Here is a 23,720-nt window from a genome sequence, read left to right as displayed (position 1 = left end):
GAGTGACTGTCTCACTGACAAAACTCCGTCCATGCCGTTGTTCTATGGAACAAACGCGCTACGGCACGGAGTGAACCCGCTCCCTGCCTTTTTGGAGGCAAGAGACTAGGGAAACAGACACGCATGCACATGGCAATATATTGAGGCCAGCAAAATTCTAAGAGTGCATTTTCATTTATTGTGTAATTTGTCCCAGGCCTAGTGCCCATGACTTTTTGTCATATTTTAATCTTGCGAGATCTTGTGACACCCCTATTAATCACCCCTATTATTTACGCTCTTTACATTTGGCTTAGTGCCAACTGTAAAAGCACCGGCTATCACCGGTGGAAGTTAGCTATTAATGCTCCAAGTTAGTAGGCATGAAAGTCAGGTGTATCGGTGACAATGTATTGGAAGGTAAAGGATTAAGTTGGTATCTTGCTTGCTAATGATGCTGTGGCGACCAACTCTGCTTCAAAACAGACCTCATACATAGACGAGATCCTTGTTGACACTTTACCACCATGATCACTATATTTACCGAGTAGCGGTGCACATGAAAAGTGAAAGACAGGAGGTGTTTCTTGCGTCATAGATTTATTTGGTAATTAAATACAAGCGGTAAACAAAGGTGAAGTATCCGCAGCGCAGGTGAGCGAGAGTGAAGCCCACCTCGGATTGTGTAGTAGTATCACTGTGCAATGCCGGTCTGAAAGCTGCATAAACCCCTCCACAATGCAACCCAACTCCTTGACCATCGACGCAGCCAAAAAGGCAGAGCTGGGACACACTCCGTCGCCTGCAACGCCTCACCTTCCTGGCGAAACATGCACTGGTGTTCAGAGTGTGGCCCAGGGACCTTCTGTGGAGTGTGGCTCATTGCAGAAATAAACAAAAAAAACAGTACAAGTGGGGGGAAACAAAGAGCAATAAATATACTACTAATTAAAACACAGATTTATCTCTAAATATATCTATGAGATAGGTGTTTTCATTATAAACCTCAAAGGACAGCTGGACAGCCCTGACGTAAATAGACAAAGACAAGTAAGACTAAAACAGTGAGCTGTCATTGTTCAACTACAAGCTGGAACTATTAATGCAGCACTTTAGCCAGTAAGGAACTTGCATATACTACTTGCCACTTATGTATAATGTAAGCGGCTGATTTGGTATGGTGGGTAACATCGGCATCGGTATACTGTATTGTCTTTATTTTTATTTTATTTTTTTAAACAAACTTGGCCCTCAGTGTCTGCCAAAAGAAATTCTGGCTGGTCAAGTCCCCATGTCAGTTCTCATGAACCCATTATTGTGTATTGTTTTGCCTTGTGTGTGTATCGTGTGTGTGTATATGTGCATGAGTGTATCGTGATGCCCCTATTCTTAAACTTTTCATCAGCTAAACAGCCTATTTCAGTTTAATGGTTGTTTGCAATAAATCGCTTACTCAGTTTTTTTGTCTCACTCTTGTTTCTTCTTTTTGTATTTTGAAGCTCTACTTAGAACCTCCTTAAGATCCGACAGTGCTAAATGTAAGTTCCTGACAACTGGTTTTAACATTTTGATCAGGAGCGTATGTTGACGAGCACATACAATCGGGAATATTAGATTTGATTGATAAAATCTGTCCGTCACTGTTGTGTAAAATAGCAACACTTTCCACTCTAGTTTTAAAGTCAATAACGCAGTGAATGGTTTGGTTTGGTTTGGTTTATTTGAACATGAAGGTTACAATGGAATACATCTCATGAATCATCCTTTCACAGTTCCACATGTCCAAAAGGAGTAGAAGGAAGCAAAGCTTATTTTATTATATTCCTATATTATATATATTCCTAACCCCCATCCATTCCACATCTTGTGCAGTGCATATTATTTACTTCCTGCTTTCCATATCATATTTTTATATCATAATCAGTGCAATAATAAATAATAAAAATAACGAACCTGACAGAACACTCATTGTAATGATCAAGACTCTTCTGCCTTGTATTTAGCAAACATCAACTGCTTGTATTGTTTTTTGAATTTGCTCATCTCTGTACATTGTTTGAGTTCTTTACTCAATCCGTTCCATAATTTAATTCCACACACGGAAATGCTGTGGGTTTTTAGCGTTGTTCTCGCATATAAATGTTTTAGGTTTAATTTTCCTCTAAGATCATATTTCTCCTCTCTGATAGAGAAACACTGTATGAGGTTTTGGGGTAACAAATGATTAACTATGCATTATTCTAGCGGTTTGAAAGTGTACTAAATCTGCAAATTTTAATATCTGTGATTTTAAAAGTAAAGGGTTTGTATGTTCCTTATACTTGGCATTATGAATGATCCTCACAGATCTTTTTTGCACTACATTGAGTGAGTGAAGATTGATTTTATAATTATTAGCCCATATCTCCACACAATACATTAAATATGGTAATACTCAGGAACAGTAAAGAGTGTGGAGTGATTTTTGATCAAGAACATGTTTTGCTTTATTCACTATTGAAGTGTTTCTCACCACCTTTTGTTGTATATTTTTAATAAGATTTCCAAGTCATTTTTCGTCTATGATCCCCAGAAATTTTTCTTTCACTTTTTCAATATCCACTCCGTTTATTTGTATTTGATCGCACGTGTCCTTTCTGCTATTTCTAAATAGCATTGTTTTAATTTTACTTCAAGGATAATCTGTTTCTGTCAAACCACGACTTTAATATGACTGTTTCATTCTTGACCTTTTTAAATTAGTTCTTGTGTGCTTTCCCCAGAACAAAAGGTAGTGGTATCATCCGCAAATAATACCAACTTTAAGTACTTAGTTACTTTACAGATATAGTTGATATACAAATTGAACAGTTTTGGTCCCAATATTGACCCCTGGGGTACTCCACATGTGATATTTAAGGTGTGTATTCTCCTAGTTTACAAATTGCTTCCTGTTTGCTAGGTAGCTTTTAACCCAATTCAAGACTAATCCTCTGATTCCGTACCTTTCTAATTTTGTTGTTAAAATATTGTGATTAATTGTATCGAAGGCTTATGTCAGATCCATAAATACTGCAGCTGCACATCTTCTGTTGTCCATAGCAGTAGTAATTTCCTCTGTGATTTCCATGTGCCATAGAAGTTGAAATGTTTGCTCGTTTGTTTGTTGTATCCATATTGACTACCTGCTAGTAATTCATTCTCATTAATAAATTTGTCCAACTTGTTATTAAATAGCTTCTCCATAATTTTAGAAAATTGAGGTAACAAGGAAACTGGTTGATAGTTTGTGAATTGATGTTTATCTCCATTTTTTGAAAATTGCAACCACTTTGGTTATTTTCATTTTGCTGGGACATTTTGCTGGTTAATGCAGTGACTGATAAACTAAACCAATAAAGAATTATGTTAATTTCAAACACGACTTCACTTAACATGTGTGTCACCTTTTTGCCATGTCTCCAAAAAGTGTGACCGCCAGGTACAAAGTTGTCGGACTGGTGTGCACAATGTCACGTCAGGTTGTTTTTGTAGATCACATACGCTGCACACAACTTTTCGGCCCAGTTTTGCGCATGCGCAAGCTTTATAGGCGACACCCCTGAGTACAAACAAATGGTCACCACTAAATAACTGCTTCTCCTCCAGAAATGAACCTCTATCTTAGTCTGTTCCTCCATTACACTAAGAAATCAACGTTTCCTAAATGTTTTTGTTTTTTATTTTTTGTAGAAAGCTATATAATGATGGCTGTTGGAGCTGCTACAACTATCGTTTATATTGATCTGTAGTTATGTAAAGACACTTGTAAAATAAATTGCAGTAGATTAGCTTTAGCTTCACACGTAAATGAGCTACAGTTCCTATGATGCTAAGAGTGTGAAAGCAGTAAGTAGTGAAATACTGTAGACGCTATCACTTTTTGATAGTGAAGACTTGTGCAGCGATTGTGTTCTAACCTAACAAATCTTAACTTTTGATCAATTGTCGAATTACAACAGTTTCTCCGTGGCCATTAGCACTGTGCCAGCACTTTGGGGGGTGGAGGACAGCAACATGTCACAAGCGAGTGATGTTGGGAACACTAAGGGCTGGTTGAATTGCAAGGTTTATAGTGTGGGCAAGCACTTGTTCAGTTCCAGTCCTGTGTCGCGCAATGCCACTTCCATATTACGTGTATCATTCACAGTAGGGATGCCATAGTTGATTTCTGGCAGCACTTTTCCCACAAAAAATGTAAACCTTATTAATAAAGAACATTTTCAGGGTTTTACCTTTCCACTTAAGTAAAACAGTAAAAACCAAATAAGAAAATGTATCATTTCACTCGTGTATTTGTTACATATACTTTGTCTTTTAATAATTATTTTCATGATCATTTCATTATCTTTTTACAAAGTAACAAAGTATGAAATGCAATGTCGATAAGTAAATGCAAAGAATAGTTTTGACATTTGTGTGATACATTTTATTCAGTAATATATTTTTTTCATGCTTATTACCTATCAAGTTATAGTAAGGCGTGTCGCATCTATGCAAAGGACGAGAGCTGTTTTGCACTTTCTTGGCTGCTGTTGCAGCACATTGCATGGACATATTTCAAGTGCATTCACCTTGATCTATTATGGACAATCCCTTTTTTATTTTTTTTATTTTTGCATCAGACTGCTTTCAGCTGGATTTCTTATATATATATATGTTTATATATATTTTTTTTTTCCTCCTCATGAAGTCGACTTTTCTCCAAATTCCTTCTCCTGACGCGCTACAGCTCACCAGGTGACAATAGACTTGCATTTTTTTTTTTCTTTTACCCCGCCTGTCACGGTGAATGTTTCCTGAGAGGCTAACTGGAGCGGCTAATCTCACACGACACCTGCTGCAATAATAATTCCTCGCCCTCCCTAAGTAGTTGAACATTTCCTACATTTGGAAGTTGTAAAAACGACATTTATCGCAGGCTTTGGTGCACTTTGATATGTTAAAATCTAGCATTAATGTTGTCGTTTGTAATTCAGCTTCCCTTTTGAGGGCCATACTTCATTTATGAAAACATATGATGCACTATGAGGAATTGTGGCTTTAATGTTTTTGGTATTTAACCATTTATTTTAGTGTACCGTAATAATTTGCTGGATTAAATGCCTAGACGTTGCTGCTCCACCTCAGGGTAGCATTTGTACGTATCGATATGCATATTAATGCAAAATATGTATAACATTCTATAACCAATAACTGGGATAAAGTTAGGGTTTTGAAGATTTGTTTTGCTCCTTTTTTTTGTTCCTGATTAAATGCTCTCTAACACTCATATTCAAGTGCAGCACCTTCATATTGAAGTGCATTTTTATACAAAACAAGTATGCAAAACCATCAAAACTGCGATAAATTAGCAGCTTTTAAGTTGTTTTGTTTTTTAATAATTTGCCAAATTTAATGCTGTCGCGGGCCTTGGCTTTCCCAATTCTGTTGTCCATTTTAGCACTTTGGCTTTCACGTAGTTGAAGGTGAAAATGAGCTGGACAAGAGCCAGACAATATGCAAGCTTTGTCATACAAGCTTAAAATATTTTGGGAACGCGACAAATATGAGAAACCACATAGCACGTTTCCACCCGAACCAGGAGGAAAAACAGGCAGCCGAAGTTGATAAACATTGAACAGGTGATGGCTAAATTTTCCACCAAACTTGGAAAAGGTGCTGTTATGTCACCATAACGGCGTGCTTCATTACTGGTGACTGGAAGCTAGCGTCTGATGTGCTACAAACGAGGAATGAATCAGAGCCACACTGGTGTGAATATGGCTGAACTGTTCAATAATGTGGCAGAGGCATGTTGATTACTTGTGGCCTATTCATTTGTATTATTTGTGAATAAGAAATTGACAAACTATTGATCACAAAAAAAGGCGCATCAATAATCGTTTTATCATCGCATCGCAGGTCTCTGAATCGTAATCGAATCATTACTTTGCAACGAAGCAAAAGCTGTTTGGAAGGAACATAACCTGCGGAGGCACTTTTAGATTAAAAACATCAAAATTTTGACAGTCCATCCGCTCGCTTTGGATACGCGCACACAGAAATTAGAAACTATGAAAGAGAACCACGAGTGAGGATGGATTATCTTTTCTCGGTCCTGCTGTGATGCAACGTTTTATTTTTTTGTTTTTTGGCACTTTAATTTACTTGAAATACTGCTATGTTGATGCTTTTGAGGAAACTTTTGTTTCCTGTCCATGAAATACTGCTGTGCACCTTATTTTTGTTAAATGCACATACTGTACGTATGCTGTTAGACTAAAACAGCTTTGTTTCAAACGCAGAGTTCAATGTTTGTGGAATGCGGTTTGTAAGTCATGGAAAATAAACGTTCATCCCTTGGGCTCTTACTTTTTTGAAACTGTGCCCCTCTTCATAATGTAGTCGAATATCCCTTCCTTTGCGTGGTATTTAGCTAATGATGTGATCTTGAACGATTTAAATATGACTTGTATAAACATGTACAGATGTCCCTCGTTTATTGCGATTAATTGGTTACAGACCTGGCAGTGATAAGTGAATTGCCGCAAAATAGGATTTCTTATTTAGAAATCAAATTTTCGTACAGTTTAGAAAACCTGTTTACGACGTTCTAGATAGGTTATTTTTTTTATTAACATTAGAGCCTTCTAGACATGAACTAACGCCCTATCGTCGCCTTTCCATTTTAGATACTTTTATTGATCTCCAAGAGAAATTCACATTTACACTTTGCAATTTGCAATATACAGGTAGTGCACATAATCGGAGAAAAATGAGCCATCTAAGATTGTGTGTGTTGCTATAAATGTGTTCCAGACGTGTGGTGGACGGGCAGTGGCCTCAGGGGTTCAGAGTTGAATTTTAGCTTGGAGTGGATTACAGCCTCAACAGTAGCTCATGTTCGAGTCATTATGATTATTATTGTTGTGATGAATGTTATTGTGACTGTTGTGAGAAATAAAAGCTTGCTCTGCTGGCGATCAAGTCTGTGCCTCACCAAACATGACAGGAACATTACTGACCTAGTGACCTGTGTAGAATGCTACATAGCATCACGTTTCTGAATGCCTTATACACTCCTGATCAAAACTTTAAGAGCAGTTGAAAATTTGCAAGTATATTTTGCACCGTTGGATCTTAAGGAGGTTCTAGTTTCAAAATGCTAAAGGAAAGGGAGTAAGCAATTTATTGCAAACCAGCATTAAAGTGAAATAGGCTTTTCACCAGCTGATCAAAAGTTTAAGACCACAGCCTTTAAAAGCCAAAATCTTGGCACATGTGGATTAAATGTCATTTTCTGTCAGGTATTTACACTGTCATGATCTCTTGAGGGCAAAGGCATAAAAAAGCTTTCTCTCTTTGAACGCGATCAGATTGTTGAGCTACATAATCAAGGCGTCTCGCAGCGTGCCATTGCTGCTGAGGTTGGACGCAGTAAGAAATTGGAAACTTCTTAAACGATCCCGAGGGTTAATGATCAAAAAAGTAAAGTGGTAGACCCCAAAAAAATCACAGAAAAAGTCACCGGACCTGAGCTGAAGGATCCGATTGGCTGTCCGTCCGTCAAGACACGGGACCATCCTTGGCCCAAATGAAGGTTGTTACTGGTGCCAAGTGCAGGTCAATAACCATCAGACGGCATCTGCACGACAAGGGTTTTAATAACATCTTCAAAGGCCTCAATGCCTTCAACGCCACACAATTGCCTGTTTGGAATTTGCAGGAGAGCACCAAACATGGGACAATGAAAGGTTGAAGAAAGTTATGTTCTCTGATGAAGAAAAAATGTAATCTTTACTGTCCTGATGGCTTTCAAAGTTGCTGGCATGACAAGGAGATCTCACCTGAGATGTTTTCCATATGGTACAGTGGAGGGGCACTATCATGATCTAGGGTGCTTTTTCCTTCGATGGAACAATGGAGCTTCAGGTTGTTCAGGGGTGTCAAACGGCAGCTGGCTATGTGGAGATTTTGCAGCGGGTCATCTGTTTGTTAAAGACTGACTTTTTCAGCAGGACAGCACTGCAGTTCACAATGTCCACCTTCTTCCAGAGGAATAACATCACTCTTTTGGACCATCCTGTGTGTTCCCCACATCTAAATCCAATTGAGAATATTTGAGGATGGATGTATACAAAAATGGATATCAGTTCCAGACAGTGGATGCCCTCCATGAAGCCATCTTCACCACCTGGAGCAACCCTCTAGACTCCTGGAAGCACTGGCATCAAGCATGCCCAAACCAATTTTTCATGTGATTAACAAGAATGGTGCAGCTGCTCATTACTGAATCCTTTTTTCAACATTTTATTTTAGGGGAATCTTAGGGTTTTTTGTTTTGTTTTTTTAGCTGTGGTCTTAAACTTTTGATCAGCTGGTGAACAGCCTGTTTCAGTGTAATGTTTGGAATAAATTGCTTACTCACATGTTTTAGTTTTTTTTTTTTTTGTCTCAATACAGTTTCTTCTTGCATTTTGAAGCTCTGCTTAAAACAGTGGAAAATGTAATTCTTGCAATTTTTCAAATGGTCTTAAGATTTTAATCAGGAGCGTATTGGCATTTTAGTTAATTTTGCCATTTTTATTTTTTTTTTTTGCTTGAAAATGGTTAATCAAAAAATACATAACGTTTGTTGCAATATGCAAATTTGGCCCAAACAGGCCATATTCAACCATGAAACAGCATGATTGCATATCTTTTTTAAAAACTGTGAAGCCACGAAATTCGAACCGCGATGTGGGGAGGGACGACTGTAGTACCCAAAATGTTTCATACTTTTGATAGTTTCAATATACTGTACTAGTATGAAACGGATTTATTCCATACATTTTAATTAAAATGTGTCAAATTTCATAAAAACGCAGTACAAACGAGTGTTTGATGTAGTACCAAAAGTGTAAATGTTTTTTGTTTTTTTTTAATCTTGAAAGGTTTTGTTTTTATTATGATGGATTTAATTATTATTAACCTGTATTTAACGAGATAAAAAAACCTGTTGAGATCAGGATCTCTTTCACAAGGGTGACCTGGCCAAGAGGTCAGCGTCACACGTGGCAAAAGTGGTGACAATATACAATGTATATGAATACACTTACTTTGTAAAGGGCAGGTAATTTGTCCGAAATACACGAAAGCTATTTCACTGTTCTGTGGTCTCACGCTCTTTGTCCGACAGCAAGGACCGAAAGGCTCCAAAAGGGATAAGTTCTGAGAGCTTCAGTTAGGATTAAATGCTCTCGATAGGCCTAGCTTACCCATATAGACTTAGCATTTTCGTTTATAGTCGTTTACATTGTCGTTTCGAGCATTTCTTAGTGACGAATGATGAGGCTAATCCGTAATGTCTCTGCAGCACCACTTTCCTAAGCGTGTGTGTTGATGCAATGTCGGGGCATGCTTTCCTCTTGCCCCCTTTGATCTTCTTGCCAAAAGTTGAATATTTCAGTAACAGTGGTGCTGGGTCATTTCCCTCAAAGGGGTACCAAAAGCATGACATAGCAAGAAAAACACCATTTTCTAACCAATTTGTATATTCAAATAAAGTCTCACTCGTTCTGTTTCAGTTTATGAAGGAAAAATATCACTTTTTGATATTTTTATGACAGAAGAGGCACCCTTTTACTGAAATCTCAATTATAATGATTTGCACTTAAAAAAAAATGTGATTATTTTTCTGTGCATACACAAACAGTAATTGAAAAATGATATTGTGCACTATATTATTACAATTTGTAACAGTCAGGCTTTTTCTATGAATTTATTTTTCACATCTTACCGTTTTCTGTGTTGGGCTGACCAAGGCGTGACTTGCGTATATTTCACGTAACACAGCGCTAGTGGATGGACCCTGCTTTCAACTCAACACCATTGTTGGATAGCACAAGAGTAACGCCACAATGCAGACATCAGCCCATTTGCATGTAGACCTCCTCGACTCACTTTTAGTTACATTGTGTGTGTGTGTGTGTGTGTGTGTGTGTGTGTGTGTGTGTGTGGACTACGCACGTAACGTTTGGAGTTTGGTCAAAGCACATGTTTTGGATGCAGCGCAATGAAGCGATGTACCCTGTACTCCGGATATCACGGCAGCTAAAACGTAAATGGCGATGCGCAAACGAGCTGAAATTGAGATCAGATCGTGGTTGCATACACAACAGACCCGATGCAAATATTCAACACTTTCCCTTGTTTAGTCAATGTTTGCAGTCATTGGGGTTGTCCATCCTTTTTATTTCAATTTTTACAAAATGTAAGCATGTAAATTAGGCCACTTTTTTCGTGCTTTTGGAATCCGTTATCTGCCAGCTTAAGTTGCTAGTTACATAGCCCTGTTTATGATGTACCCTCCCAAAAACTATTTGAAATATTAATGTTCATCATCTACTAGCAAGTGTGAATATGAGAAAATTTCCTGAGCGAGATAAAGTCCTTAAAATCCTCCAGGGGGGTTATTACTTAACAAGTGAATCTTTCAACACTTCCACTGTAATTGATAAGAACATTAAGCAACATTTAATAAATCGTAGTTTACTGCTTTAAAAATACTCGCATTTTTGTGATGAAAAGCGTCACTTAGCTTCATCTCAAACTACTGCATTCTCCCTGGCGGACACTGTTTGTTGTGCCTGTGAACAAGGTTGACACCTTTTGGTAGTTTAGATTTTTTTTTAAACAAATAAATAAATAAAATAAAATGTTTTCCCCTCTTCTACGCTCCACTGGCGTAACTCCGCTGACATTTTTCTCCAAACCGTGCAAACAAGTATCATAATAGATTATGCATTTTGATGTAGTTTTAAGCACGTTAAGACTAAAACAGTCATATGTTCCGGTACTTCAAGTTGAAGGCAAAAAATCAGTTTTTATGAGATGTTTGGGGGCCCCTGGAAATCACAGGGCCCGCCTGAGTTTGCCTAATGGTAAAGTCGGCCCCTGAATGTTGGAAATCTATTTGACTTTGCTTTGTTTATGTTTACAGCAGGTTCTCCCCCATGGCCATTGACGGGGTGACCAGCCTGGCAGGCATCAACCTCCCAGGCCACCCTGGCAGCGGCTGGTGCATCTTTGTCTACAACCTGGCCCCTGACGCCGATGAGAGCATCCTGTGGCAAATGTTTGGGCCATTCGGCGCCGTCACCAACGTCAAGGTCATACGCGACTTCAACACGAACAAGTGCAAGGGGTTCGGCTTCGTCACCATGACGAACTACGACGAGGCGGCCGTGGCCATTGCCAGCCTGAATGGGTACCGCCTTGGGGACCGCATGCTGCAGGTGTCGTTCAAAACCAACAAAACGCACAAAGCCTAAAACACAAATGTACCAACATTAATTTTCTACGTTATGAAAACGAATCTGCGGGATTTCTTTGGTTGTTTTTTGCTTTGAAATTTTGTATACTTTGAAAAACGGGTACATAGGTTTAGTCGTTCCGTTGCGCCAAGTCTTGTGCGGTGTTGTGATTCCTTTTTGTATCCCGATTTATTTTTTTGCTGCCTCGAGTGCTTAACTTCCTTCAGACTATTTTATCGGGTTTGTCGTATTATTCTCAACGTCCATCGGCCACATAATGTCGCTTACTTTAAAGTTGTAACCGGGAAAGACACAAAAAATCTATATATTGCCAAAGAGCGAAGAACCTCTTTGGGTTTAAAAAAAACAAAACAAAAAAAAACAAAAAAAAATCTATTTTTATAAAAAAAAAAAAAATCCAAAATAAAAAAATTGGAGCAAACTTTTTACTGGTCCTGAAACAATAATACGGGGGAAAAAAAATATTTTGACTGGGAAATTTCTTCGTATGACAACCCTTGTGAGCTTAACGGGAGAGGTTGCAGCCGGGAGACCCTTGTGATGTAAAAAATGTTTTGTATCCTCTTTGCCAATTTCTGTTTTTTTTTTTTTTCATTTGCCGCTTAACGATTTGACTTGACGACAAAACTGGGCCTCTAATCCACAGTATATATTTTTTTGTTACGTTGAAGGCCATCAGTTGAAATTTGTCGCTCTGTTTTGGTATGTAGATAGTTTCACTTCTTCCGAGAAAACCTGGTTATGTTATGTGTGTTTATTTATATATATATTTATAAATATATATATATATATATATATATATATCCTGTCTTTAAATGCTTTAAAAGTTATAATATAAGTGACAAAATTAGGCAACATACTTCAAAGCCCTTAAAGAGCAGTGTGCCATATGCATTATACTGTGGTTTTTTTTGTTGTTTTTTTTATTCATGTAAAACATTTTGCATTGTGATGCCCCCAATTAGACTTTGTTTTTGTTGCGTTTTTTTCTAAAGGGTCTGGCATGCAAATATGCTCCCTTACTTCTTATGGCTTTAATGTAAGGACAGTTCATTTAGCTGTTTTGTTGTTTGTTGTCGTTGGAAAACAGATTGTTTGAGTATATAAAGGAGCGATGTACGTGTTTGGTTTTTTTCAAGTCCAAAAACAATTTAACCCCAACATACCCCTTTTGAGTACATCAATAAATAAGTTTGAAGGGCAAAAAGCTGACTTGGATTGTTATTTTTTAAGTAGGTTCTATGTAAAATGCAACAAGAGGGAACGGGAGAGAACAAGTGGGGTTTTTTAGGAAAGGATTTATTGCAGACAAAGCGAAATAGGCCGTTCATCAGCTGTGGTTTGAGACCACAGCTTTTTAAAAGCCAAAATCTTGGCAAAAAAGAGTTGATTTGAAACGAGGAGCTTTTTCCGCTGGCTTTAATACATTCATGCAAATGCAGTCAGAGTAACAGTTGCACGATTAATGCCATGTTACCTGGTTTCCTTTTTAATTTAGGGTAACTGAAGGACTTAACAGACGAATAACCGTGAGTCCTGGTTCAATTTAAAAAAAAAAAAAAAAAAAAAAAGTGGAGTTTTTGAACGACTCAGTCAATACTCGACCATCAGTGGTCTAAATTAGGAAATGCTTTGCTCAGAGTTTGACTCTGTAGCACTGAAAGACAAACGGCTCCTTGCTGCAGCATGAGGTCAAAAGAAGTACAAAAGGAACACGATAGGCCGTCTCCACATGTTGCATTGTGCTTCTGAGTTCATCATTTCATATATTTTTGTGAATATCACTGACATTCACGACTGATCACTGCACTCGTGGCCTTATGAGACACCGTTTTCATGTTCACGTTTCTAGTTGCACTAAATGTGCACGATGACGGGAATGTTCTGCTTTCTATTTTCCTTTATTTCGTACTCTAAGTGAAGCAGGACATACAGTCGTGAAAAAATTAGGACACCCCATGGACGCCTGTGTGTTTTCGAACATATTTGGTCATATGGATATTTAACACGGTGGTCTAGCGGTTAGCACGTTGGCCAATACAGGAACAGCCTGGAGATCGGGAAGACCTGGGTTCGATTCTCCCCTGGCATTTCTGTGTGGAGTTTGCATGTTCTCCCCGTGCGTGCGTGGGTTTTCTCCGGGTACTCCGGCTTCCTCCCACATTCCCAAAAACATGCATGTTAGGTTAATTGGCGACTCTAAATTGTCCATAGGTATGAATGTGAGTGTGAATGGTTGTTTGTCTATATGTGCCCTGCGATTGGCTGGCGACCAGTCCAGGGTGTACCCCGCCTGTCGCCCGAAGTCAGCTGGGATAGTCAGCATACCCCCGCGGCCCTAATGAGGATGAAGCGGTATAGAAAATGGATGGCTGGATGGATATTTAATATCAATTTTAACAATCTTGAGAGATTCCATGAATAGAACTAAACAAATAAAACTGAAAAAATGATTTTTTTATAACTTTGTGTAAAATGTAATTTTAAATAAATGCAATTTCTGTTGAGGAATAAATTAGGACACCCCCACATTCAATCCCACTTAAAATGGCTAACGTCACACACAGGTGTATCACATCAGGTGCACATGATTAGAACATCATTACCCAGCGTTTTGAAGGAGGCTTGCCTTATTTAAACCTCACATTTAGTTTGGTGTGCCCCTGACTGATGGAGTGAGCGAAAACACCACGGTGAGATCAAAGGAGCTGTCTGAGGCCTTCAGAAAGAAGATTGTAGACGCTTATGAGTCTGGTAAGGGATTTAAAAAGATCTCAAAAGAATATAAAATCAGCCATTCCACTGTCCGGAAAATAGTCTACAAGTGGAGGACATTCAAAACAACTGCCAACATGCCCAGGTCTGGCCGCCCAAGCAAGTTCACCCCGAGAGCAGACCGCAAGATGCTAAAAGTCTCCAAAAACCCTAAAACGTCATCAGGGGACCTACAGCAGGCTCTTGCTACTGTTGATGTGAAAGTGCTTGCCTCTACAATCAGAAAGAGACTTCACAAGTTTAACCTTCATGGGAGGTGTGCAAGGAGGAAACCTTTGCTCTCCAAGAAGAACATGAAGGCCAGACTGAAGTTTGCCAGAGTGAATGTAGACAAAGACAGGACTTCTGGAATAATGTTCTTTGGACAGATGAATCTAAAATTGAATTATTTGGACGCCAGAACAGAGGACATGTTTGGCGTAAACCCAATACAGCATTCCAGGAAAAGAACCTCATACCAACTGTGAAGCATGGAGGTAGAAGTGTCATGGTTTGGGGATGCTTTGCTGCAGGAGGACCTGGCCAGCTCACCATCATAGAATCCACCATCAATTCTATCGTGTATCAGAGGGTGCTTGAGGAACATGTGAGATCATCTGTGAAAAAATGAAAGCTAAAGCGAAACTGGACTCTGCAACATGACAGTGACCCAAAACATACCAGTAAGTCCACCAGGGACTGGCTGAAAAGGAAGAAATGGAGAGTCCTCAAACATCTCACAGCTGAAAGTATTCTGCGTTGAGTCGGGCAAACTTTCTTCAGACCGATGTCAAAGACTGGTAGATGGCTACAAAAAGCGTCTCACTGAAGTTATGGTGGTGGGGTGTCCTAACCTTTTCCTCAGAATATGCATTTTTGTTGATATATTTTGTTTAATGAGTAAAACAATGTTATTTTTTGTTGTTTACCTGCAATTAAATCACTTTCTTTTCCAGAGATAAAGAAAAACAAGATCAAAGCTAGCAGTGGTGAAGACATTCAGGCGTAGAAGTTGTCCCTTATTTTATTGTCAGGGAGTTGGCAACCCTAGTTGGACATATGCAGTCAAAGGTCAAATTAAGTTCACCTGTAAGGTTATTCTGCATTTGAAGTTCATCCTGAAATTTCAACTGAAAAACCCACTACCCCTAACTCTTATTTTTTTTTTTGTGAGTAGTGTGAACGTGCGGTTATGTGTGCGTTACCCTTGTCCAGTCTTCTCGGAGCCTCCTGTTCCACCATGAAACATGAACACATTTGAAATCTTACTGCACAGCAACTACAGACAAAACTGCAATGGCAAACGCTCCCTCTGCTGTGGAGAGACGTGTTCCAAGCACGACGTTCACATGAACAAAACTGCACCTGGAAAATCAGCGTGTTGGCTTTCAAAAGAGCTCAAAGAAGACACGCCTCTCCTCCAAATTGCTCAAGCACAGCTTTATATTGACTTTAGGTACAGCTTCTTTTTAAGCGTTTTAGCCTAAAGATTCCAGAATACTACGGGACTACAGACTTCAATTAAAAATGTTTTGTTTTGAGAACATCTTAAACATCTGTCAACTTTTAGAGGGACTTTGCAACCTATCAGTTTGAATCTTAGTTCTGCATTATGCATACTAAAATGTAGGTCTGCTAAAACTATGTATAATGTTAAATACAGTGTTCCCTCGTTTATCGCTGCATAAGTTCCCAAAATAGCCCGAAATAAGTGAAATCTGAAAAGTAGCCAACTTTATTATTTTTTTTTTTTTACAATTATTATATACTGTACATTTTAAGGCTGTAAAACACCTCCCAATACACTTTGTATACTTTTATTACACGGGCATTATCACATTTCTCTTGTTTAAACACTCAAAAAAGTGGAAACCGTGGTTTGATCAACCTGCTAGGTTGGACACAAGAAATGATTCAGTGACTCACGTGGATTTCACTCCTCCGACTGTGCCTCTTCGACGCCCTGGCACCATTCCTCTGTGCTATAGCTTTTGGTATCCTATTTAAAACATACTGCTCCTGTCGTATTTTCCTCCTCGTCCTCCTCAAACCGAAGATTTATTTATTCCGTAATGGCGCCCTACAGGCGCAACTACTACTTCCTCCTCTGCTTTTTGGGTGCGACCGCGGGTGCCTTTGACGGTGCAGTACGTTCCGTCGACATTGCGGGTGCTGTCGGGGACAAAACCTGCAAACATACAGCACTTCAGAGTCACAATGCTAGCGATCGAACATTTCTGGGAATTTGGCGAGCCGAACGCATTCTGTACCGCACGGGACGGCACGGAGGAGACCGATTGACAATGATCTACAGTCCCTAAGCCAATCAGGATGCAGAACACAATGCGTGGGTTCCCCCATAGCCAATCAGGACGCAGACACAATACATGTTCATATACGCTGTAAAAAAGAAGAGCGCTAAAAAAAATTCTGCGAGTCCGCGAAAGGTGAACCGCGGCGTAGCGAGGGGACACTGAATACGGACTTTTACTCCCGCTGTGCGTGCACCGCCATTGTTGGGCTCTAAATATCAATCATCAGGTGTACCACAGTGGCTGGTCATGATGCCTCTTTATGGTTTGAATAGAATACGTTGGGATTATTCCGATACAGTAATGAGTTATCATCTACAAGTACTCACATTCAGTCATTATATGATGGATTTTAGTCACAGTGCTTTTTCCGCCGACACTCAGCAAGGCTATTTTCTTGAGAGGACTTAGTGTGCTATTAACTCGTTCAACACGAGGTAAGGCCGCTTGCTAATAATCTTTACATCATGATTACGGAGACCTGATAAAAAATGGGCACCTTTTGAGATACTTATGAGCTGCGGCGCTGCTTTTTGTTCATCGCTGCAAGCGATACATGATTGATGCGATGCGTCGTGCCTTTGCGGCTGTTAAGTCATTTTATTTGGTAGTTATGATTCTCATATTTATTTGTAATGTTCTACATTTTAGTGTTTTTATGTTTTTGTATTATTTTAGCTGAAAGGCTAAGTAACGAGCGCGGGACAAAGACAAGGACACGATGTCGACAAAAAGACAGTCGAGTGGGAGTGACGCCATGAATCACTGCAAAAGATGACAAATGCTGAAAAAAGGACAATGGACGGGGGACAGAGAAGACGACAAAACATGACAATCCACCGATCCACCCATTCGCTGGGTCCAGAAGCCGAAAATAACTGTCTCCGTCCCTCACGCCCCTCTGACGTCAGCAGTAACACGTTTCTCCTGTGGTGTCTATCTAGCCTCTTTGCCCCGCACGCGCTACACCATCCTTGACTCAAACGGTAAAAACTAGCAAAATAAATTCCGTACGCTGACATATTTACGCTTGTCTGTCCGTTCTGTTAATTAGTTAGCCTCGAGCGAAAACAGGCAATTACAAAAAAATACGTAAAGTGTCTTTTGGTTCCTTTGTCTGTCAGGCTACTTTCAGTTCATGGAGAAAGACGAAAGATGTCCGTACTATTTGTATTCTAGAACGGGGTGGGATGGGGGTTTTTTGTATCATGACTGAAATCATAAAAAAGGAAATGAAATCTGACCAAAAAGCGTAAAGCAAAACACTTTTTAAAAAGTGCATGTCTGGTTACTTTCGCTTCGTGGAAAATTACGTAGGATATTTGGACTGTACCATTTCCAATGTAGGGCAGGTTGGATGTTTTCATGGAGACTTAAAACGACAAACGGTTAATAAATTCTACCACTGAGAAAAACGGTGTGGCGAGATACAATGGAACCTCAGTTTTCGTAACCCCCGGCTTTTGTTGCATCGACAAAAATATGTCTCAGTTTTGGCACACTGTCTTGGTTATCGTACGGCCAAACCAGTCGAGTGCCCAAAGACAGCATCCACATGTGTGACATGTTTGAAGACTGAATAGTGGTTCTGTTAGAGTTGGGACAGTCTAGACAGAATCCTGGGAACCCTTTAACCGTCTTTAGTATGTGTGTGGGGGCGCTTTATTTGTTCACAGAACGGGCACAGAATGATGAACAACTCCGCATCTGTCGCTGTCCTTCCTCCTTTCAGGCACTGTGCGGGGTAAGAACTCATTGCAAATTACAAAGGTAGAGTCTGTTAAAATAGGATTGTAATGAGTTCCTTGGTTAACACAGGTTGCAGAGGGAACGGTTTAATGGAGACGCATGGTGTCATTGGTGTCTCACAGATAGATAGTGAGCTGGGCCAGTGTGTCATTTATTAATAAATGTCCGCTGTTTTGTGGCTGACTATGGAGTGTTATTAGTCACAAAATATTGAAAAACCAGTTATGTAGTATTCTGGCCACTAGGCGTCAGTAATGTTGCATGACATTAGATTACATTACCTTCATTTGCTGTGGCAAACGTCAAAATTAAATTATTCTCTCTGTGCCAAAATGTTATAGGCTTAAAACTAACAAGCAATAAGATCAACGCATAATTTGTCGCAACAAAATCTAGACGGTAAATAAAAAAAAAAATCCCATCTGTTTCTTTATGTCTTTCTCTTTATCTGCGAGTCTGCTGCCAGGAGTTGCGAGGATGTCAATCACGACCGCTGCCACCCCTTCCCCTCCCCTGCGGAATAATGGTTGTGTTGCATTGTGTCGGATTGCATTAGGTTTGAGTGAATAACGGTGGCTGGCGGAGCTAGCGTCATGTTTTTTGAAGCCGAGCGCCTGCGACAGGCTCTCCCACACTGTTCCCTGACTCGAAAACATTAAAAAAAACAGTGAAAGGGACATTTGCTACATATTGATTGACAGTCTTTTGCGTATTTTGGGTGATAACAATATTTCTTGGCATTGAGCTCCCACCTACTAAACAGTCTGGAACAGGAGTGTTGACACCTTGGCTTTGAACCTCATTGGCTAGCATTAAAATGAATGTATAAATCACACGGTGCAAAGTTTTATAAAGTGCCTGTGCAGAGTCAGTCACTAACAATCGGGTGATGTTGATGAATATGCATGACGATGATGTAACAAACGCCTCTGAGCTGACCTACTTCTACGACTCCCTTCTGACAGCGTTGCAAGTGATCCCGACTCTGTGCTGTTAGAGGCTAGGCTAGCCAACTTTCCCAGACGTTTCCCCGGCTTAAATTACAATGAAAGTCAAACAGCATGGCACCCGGTCAAGACTCTACTATATTTGATTGCGTTATACGGTTGGTGTGTTTGCATTTGATCATTTTTAGATACACTAGCTGAGAAGGCTAGTTGTATACGCCAATGCAAATGTTTTGTATAAATCGAATGTGTAGTTTCTGCGTGGAAACTTATTACTAATCACTTCAATGATACCTGAATAAGTCATGATATTAATAGAACAACAATCTTTTCATGTACTATCTATCTTCCACATAGAAACGAATACACAAAACAAAACAAAAACAAACACACAGAAGTAAGGACGTTGTAATGTTCCGTGGAAATCAATAACATTTTTGCAACAAATGGTGATCAAAATAATTCCACCCCTCTATGTCATGTCATGCGTACATTAATAATAAGAAGAAGAATGGATTAGATTGTATATAGCGCGCTTCAAGGTACCCAAAAGTGCTTAAGAATAACATGAAGCATGGAAGGCTTATGGTTTAACTGTCCTGAATCAACAGAATGCTCTGTGGTTCAAAACGATAGAAGGATTTAAAATAAATACAATTCTACCATCGCTAACGACTTCCAGAAGTAAAGACATTTGGGGACTTGATGATACGCTCATCATACAACACGAAGACATTCTTGTAACTTCTATGAGTTATATCACAATAAATCCAGGATTCCCAAATGCTCTTAAAACTGTAATCATCACTCCAATATTCCAAAGCGGGGACAAACATGAAGTATGCAATTATAGACCTGTCGGCATACGTCCTGCGGTCTCCAAGGTTATTGGGAAAGTCGTTGTTGAACAGTCAGTGGAACATTTGAATAAAAACAACTTCTGACTGTACATCCTATGCAGTTTGGATGAAGAACAAACCACTTTACGGAAACAGCATGTTATTTCCCTGAGCAGGTAAAAGCCAAACTGGACAAAGGAGGGCTTGTGGGGGCGTATTTTGGACCTTTGTGAGGCACACGGTGCTAATTTCTAAGATACGAGATGATAATCGAGATTATCGTTTATCTCACGGTGCACGGAGTTGATCCAATCATATCTTAGTGACTGTGTGCAACATGGAAAGAACTACAACTACAGCTTGTAATATGGGTGTCCCACAGGGTTCCGTTTTTTGACCATTATTTTTCACTATCTACATTAATGATCTTCCTTCGGTGTGTGGTGAAGTGGACATGCACATGCACACACATGCCACTGTCATCCATGTCCGTGGAAAGGATGCTGCGAGTGTAGCTAACAAACTCACTACAGTTATAGACAATATCGCAGACTGGCTTACACTAAAGTCTGTACCGCAGATTTTTGTCCAAAAACCCCCCTACAAAGTTCGTATTGTGAAGGAGTTCAAATATCTTGGTGTTATTTTGGATCCAACATTTGGATTTAAAAAGCATATCCATAAAATGTGCAATACTGCATTCAGACACATTAGAAATATGCTCTCTTACAATGCTGCACAAATGTATTTAAATTCTATTCATATTCAGTCATATTAATGTGTGTCTTCTTGGTCTCAAGCAAATAAAAGGACATTAAAGCCGCTAAAATCACTCTATAACAAGGTTTAAAAGATATGAGAAGCTTTTCAGGTATGATTGTTGTCAGATCCTCAGTAAGTATAACATAAAGTTTTGACAATTTAATCGTCTACTCGGATGTGCAATTGATTTGTAAGATTTTGAAGAGATTTGTACAGTTGTGCTCTGAGAAGACCACCGGAACGTCTCGGTGTACGGCTCGTAATGACTGTAGACTTCCTCAAAGAAGCTCAGCCTTTGCACAGACAGCCTTTTCACTTGGAGCCATCAAAGCACGGAATAACCTTCCAAACAGTCTGAAGCTATGTTCTGACCTGTACGATTTTTCTCGAAAACATCAGAAAAGTGTTACTGGGATACCAGCGGTGTCAACATGAACTACGTCAATGGTCATTTACGAAGTACGGTGATATAATCATTTGCAATTGTTGGCTGAGGTGTGAGGAGTGAATGGCTGTACTGTAGATAGGCATATGGTTGGATAAACTATATGGATGTTGAGTATTTTATTGATTTTATTGACATTGATTTGATGTTATTGTGTTAACCCACCTGCCCGGGGACTGCACATGGAAAGTAGCTATATCTAAATCTGGTGTAAACCATCTCTTCTTTTTGTAAAGATTAAAGTGATTAAGATTAATGTGCACATTGTCCCTGTTAAATAAATAATCAACTAAACTAAGAATAACCACTTGGCCAACACTAAAAAGAAACTATACTAACAATAACAAAGTCTCAATTGTGCTTGAGCTAGCCATATAGAAACTAGCAAAACATGCTAGGATATTTTTCTTTTTATTTTACATGAAATTAAAGCACGTAGACGTTAGTATGAAACATTTTCTAGAAATTGGTCAACTACAGCCGTGATCTAAACAATATCACTCACCAAAGCATTTGTGAGATGATGAACTGTAGTTTTGGCGTAACCCTGCTAGCTAAACAGCTAGTAGTCATTTAAGCAATACCACTCAACTGTGGCAATGTGGCAGGGAATGGTGATGTGTTGCACCACTGTCAGCTCAGCACAGTTAGGACGCCCATGAGCTGCGGTGACCTTTATGATACCTCTGAAGGAGGTGGGGGGGGAGTTGGTGGTTTTCTTCTTTGTCAAATGTACGCGGCACGGATATATTGTATGGATAGAATATACTGTATAAACGCTGACATACTGTACATGTTCGTGCAGCATCAGTCTACTCTAATGCGACTGGAAGGAGGAACAGAGCAGACGGCTGGCTGGAGATACACTCTCACTGGCCCTGAAGCATGGCTCTTTATTTAGCAACACACATACACACGCATGCGTGCGCACACACACACACACACACACACACACGCATGCTGTACACTCCCAAAGGCTTCATGGCACTCTACCTGCATCTACTTCCATCATTATTAACACGATTTTAACAGAGAGAGAGGAGAGCCTTTACTCGTCACTTAGACAGAGGTACAAGCGGAATTGTGCAATCACCCCTCCATACATATACAGCATACCCTACAATATGACGGGGGGGGGGCAGGACAGGGTGACTGGGTGATTACTGTACAAGGGGAGAGGGAAGGGAAGAACTGGAGGAGGAAAAAAAGCTCCAAACGATGCTCCTATGGAGCAGCAACCTGCATGCTAACATACATACATACATACACAGTGCATACTATAATACTTTAAAAATGTATTATTATTCTTATTATTATGTAATTGATTATGGATGATTTTCTAAATTACATTTTTCCCAGACTGGTGTGCCTTCCTTTTTCTTCTGTAAAAACATTAAAAGCCAATAAATTAATTAGAATAAAACCATAGGTGTTTGTAAAGGCAAAAAAATGAAATAAATGAATAAAGCTTTTAAAACGATAATTTTAAGATTATGCATTCAATTATTAGCATAAAATTACAATTGTCAAAAATATTTGTCTATTTTTCTCAAGCTACATTTTCTAAAATATGTACATACGTTATTAGTTAATTTCATTCATTTATCAACAAATTTCTATTATATATATTATATACTGTATACGCTCCTAATCAAAATCTTAAGACCAGTTGAAAAATTGCTAGACTTTGTATTTTTCACTTTTAGATCTTAATGAGGTTTTAAGTAGAGCTACAATATGCAAAAGCAAAAAGGGGGAGTGAGACAAAAAACACTTTTTGTGGTCAAAAAATAACAAAAAACTCTCCAAACCAGAATAAAACAGTTTCTCAGTAGGACTCAGTAATGAGTAGCTCCACCGTTCTTGTTAATCACTTCAAAAATTTGTTTGGGCATGCTTGATGCGAGTGTTTCCAGGAGGCTCGTGGGAACATTGCTCCAAGTGGTGAAGATGGCTTCACGAAGGGCACCAACTGTTTGGAACTGATGGCCATTTTTATAAACTTCCCTTGCCATCCATCCCCAAATGTTCTCTATGGGATTTAAATGAGGGGAACATGCAGGATGGTCCAAAAGAGTGATGTTATTCTCCCTGAAGAAGTCCTTGGTCAAGCGAGCATTGTGAACTGCAGCGTTGTCCTGTTGAAAAACCCAGCTGTTACCACACAGACGAGGGCCCTCAGTCATGAGGGATGCCCACTGCAACATCTGCACGTAAGCAGCCGCCGTTTGACGACCCTGCACCACCTGAAACTCCAGCGTTCCACTGACTGAAAAAGCACCCCAGATCATGATGGACCCCCCTCTACTGTGCCGGTTAGAAAACATCTCAGGTGGGATCTCCTTGTCATGCCAGTAATGTTGGAAGCCATCTGGACCGTCAAGGTTACATTTTTTTTCATCAGAGAATAAAACTTTCTTCCACCTTTCAATGTCCCATGTTTGATGCTCCCTGGCAAAGGCTAAACTGGCAATTTTTTTGGCATTGAAGGAGATGAGGTGTGATTTTTTGGGGGGTCTAACACGTGACTTTTTTGTTCCATAATGCTCAGGATCTTTCAAAAAACTTAGAATGACTGTCTTACTGCTCCCAACCTCAGCAGCAATGGACGCTGCGAG

General features: G+C 39.5%; 1 protein-coding gene across 6 annotated transcripts in view; it reads left to right on the top strand.

Moving 5' to 3' along the window:
- The window catches only part of elavl2 (ELAV like neuron-specific RNA binding protein 2), a 72,459-nt gene extending 50,225 nt beyond the window's left edge, over nucleotides 1–22,234 (top strand). For 5 of the 6 annotated variants that reach the window (XM_054800125.1, XM_054800123.1, XM_054800126.1 and 2 more), the window contains one exon: nucleotides 10,961–22,233. In XM_054800125.1, the coding sequence (XP_054656100.1) occupies nucleotides 10,961–11,291 (331 nt within the window). In that variant the 3' untranslated portion in view covers nucleotides 11,292–22,233. Of the gene's footprint in view, nucleotides 1–10,960 lie in introns of all 6 variants that reach the window. The other variant, XM_054800127.1, reaches the window with a different exon arrangement.
- Nucleotides 22,235–23,720: the final 1,486 nt, after the last annotated feature.

The sequence above is a fragment of the Dunckerocampus dactyliophorus genome, chromosome 15, assembly GCF_027744805.1.
Source record: "Dunckerocampus dactyliophorus isolate RoL2022-P2 chromosome 15, RoL_Ddac_1.1, whole genome shotgun sequence".
Taxonomy (NCBI): domain Eukaryota; kingdom Metazoa; phylum Chordata; class Actinopteri; order Syngnathiformes; family Syngnathidae; genus Dunckerocampus; species Dunckerocampus dactyliophorus.
This window is presented reverse-complemented; position numbering and strand designations above follow the sequence as displayed.